Below are 2,099 nucleotides of genomic sequence, written 5' to 3'. Positions count from 1 at the left end.
AAACGGGAGTCTCACGTGTTTGCCAAGTTGACATGCATGACAAAGTGCGGGAGACTTCGTATTATTACAGGCAATAAAATTATTAGAAATAAGACGACGAAAAACATCAGAGCTGGGATGTCCAAGTCGCTGATGCCATATACTGGGAGAGGTGACAAGTGCATGGTGAGCTGGTGTAGAGGCCGGGAGCGTGAGTGGGTAGAGATCTCCGGTGCTGTCACATCAGAGCAGAAGTTGCTGTGTCCAGTAATCCTTCACAGAAAAACCAAATTCTTCAAAAGAAATAGATACTTTATTATCACGAGTAAATCGATGAACAGAGATAAGATTTTTTACAATATTGGGTGTAACCAGGACATTTGACAGGTGTAGGGGTCGATTAGGGTTAGGCAAAATGCTATGACCAGTGTTGACAACGGGAATTGAATTACCATCACCGACAACAACATAAGGATAAATGCAATGATTAAAAATAGTACTTAGATTATTAATGCGAGAGGTAAGGTGTGTGGGCGCACCAGTGTCCATAGTCCAACCCAAGTTACCATAGTCGGGAAGAGTATTGGTAGCAAACGCATGTGGCATCACTGTTGCTTGAGTGGGCTGTGGTGTGGCCTGAAAGTTGCTGAATCCATATGCTGGTGGCGGGCCAAGGATGGAGCTGGAAGGCCCAATACCTTGAGCCTGATATACTGGTGCATTTAGTGGAGGCACGTTTGGTGTTTGATGAGGAGAATAGGCAGGCCCAAGTGCTGCAATAGTTGGTGACCCAACATAATTTGCTTGCGGCCCAATATTAGGAAAACCAGGTGGGCATGTTGTGTGAGGTAGGAGAGGTCTCGGCCCAAACTGAGGATACAAAGTGTCATTTGTATTGGACCTGTTGAATTGCTGTTGAGAAATATAATGTTGTTGTGCCACAATAATCCCAAGTAATTGAGCCTGTGAGTTGTGATTACCCCGATTAGGACCACTAGAAGGAGATGAATTGCTGAAGCTGTTGCGTTGAGCCTGATGAAGATACTGATAGCGCTCACCAAACCGACATTGACCACGATTAAAATTTCTACAAACCTGCATATTATTTTGGTGAGGGCGAGGTGCGTTTGGTGATGAAGTAGTAGCTTGTGCAAGCAGAATAGATGGGGCTGAAGGCGTTCCTGGAGAGTCATTGTTGATGCGTTTTTGCCTATTTAATTGCATCTCCTCAAAGTAATCATGGAAAGAACGGTTTCGAGATCGGGAAAGGGGTTCGTGTGAAGAATGATGTGAGTAGCATGCGGGAAGCGATTGTTAAGCCCGTTAATGGCATAGGTAACAAGTTCTTCTTCTTTCATATTTGCATCTAAATTAGTGAGCATAGCCACAATGGAGTCGATTTTATGGAAGTATGCTTCGGCCGTCTGATCACCTATATTAAGAGACCGAAGTTCAGCAGTTAGCTCGATTGTTTTCGAGCATTTATTATCGAGAAAAACCTTCTTGAGAAATTCCCATGCTTCATAGGATGATTTTGGTTGAGTGTTAAGAAGACGTTCTAAAAGTGGCTCAGATATGGTGAGATATATCCAGCCTAGTACAACAGCATCAGCCTTTTTAGTCTCTTCAGATGGCGGGTCTGATGTGGATGCCTCAACAAGAAAACTTTCAACATTAAATGCAGCACAATGGTTGGCGAAGAGAGTGCTCCAGTGGGTGTAATTCAGTTTCGTGAGATCGAGTTTGAGTTGTATTAGGTGATGTATTAATGTAACAGTGTAAAGTTTATCATAATTTTGAGTTGGTGCCATGAAGGAGATGAAGGCGTGAAGAGGAGAAAACAGCAGAAGTCGATTAGGGTTGGGAAGAGGGAGAGAAGACCTGGTGAACTGATACCATGTTAATTGCTAGATAGGTAAAGTAATCATGTGTTTATTATTTTCTGATAATGACGAGAGAGATTAGATACATAAATAGGCAGTAATGCCAAACTGCTAAACCTAATGGGCTAGTAAATGGACATGGCCCAATAATACAAGTAATCTCTAACTAGTCCAATAAAGTCCATCTAACAATATATACATGTCAAGATTAGAACGAAAGCAGCAAAAAACATTGTT

General features: G+C 42.4%; 1 protein-coding gene across 1 annotated transcript; it reads right to left on the bottom strand.

Annotated features, from left to right (window-relative positions):
• Positions 1 to 222: 222 nt before the first annotated feature.
• Positions 223 to 1,790, bottom strand: LOC139900848 (uncharacterized). Its single transcript, XM_071883598.1, has 2 exons — positions 1,282 to 1,790; positions 223 to 1,189 (listed from the first exon to the last, which is right to left on the bottom strand). Exons 1-2 carry the CDS (start codon positions 1,788 to 1,790, stop codon positions 223 to 225), a joined length of 1,476 nt encoding a protein of 491 aa, XP_071739699.1.
• Between the last annotated feature and the right edge of the window lie 309 nt (positions 1,791 to 2,099).

The sequence above is a fragment of the Rutidosis leptorrhynchoides genome, chromosome 3, assembly GCF_046630445.1.
Source record: "Rutidosis leptorrhynchoides isolate AG116_Rl617_1_P2 chromosome 3, CSIRO_AGI_Rlap_v1, whole genome shotgun sequence".
Lineage (NCBI taxonomy): Eukaryota > Viridiplantae > Streptophyta > Magnoliopsida > Asterales > Asteraceae > Rutidosis > Rutidosis leptorrhynchoides.
This window is presented reverse-complemented; position numbering and strand designations above follow the sequence as displayed.

What these genes read in the sequence shown, in the direction of transcription:
- LOC139900848 (XM_071883598.1), bottom strand. Translation starts at nt 1,790, where the DNA reads ATGGCACCAACTCAAAATTATGATAAACTTTACACTGTTACATTAATA. An exon ending in GGGCTTAACAATCGCTTCCC is followed by an intron (nt 1,190 to 1,281) that starts GCATGCTACTCA and finishes GCAATTAAATAG; the next exon opens with GCAAAAACGCATCAACAATG.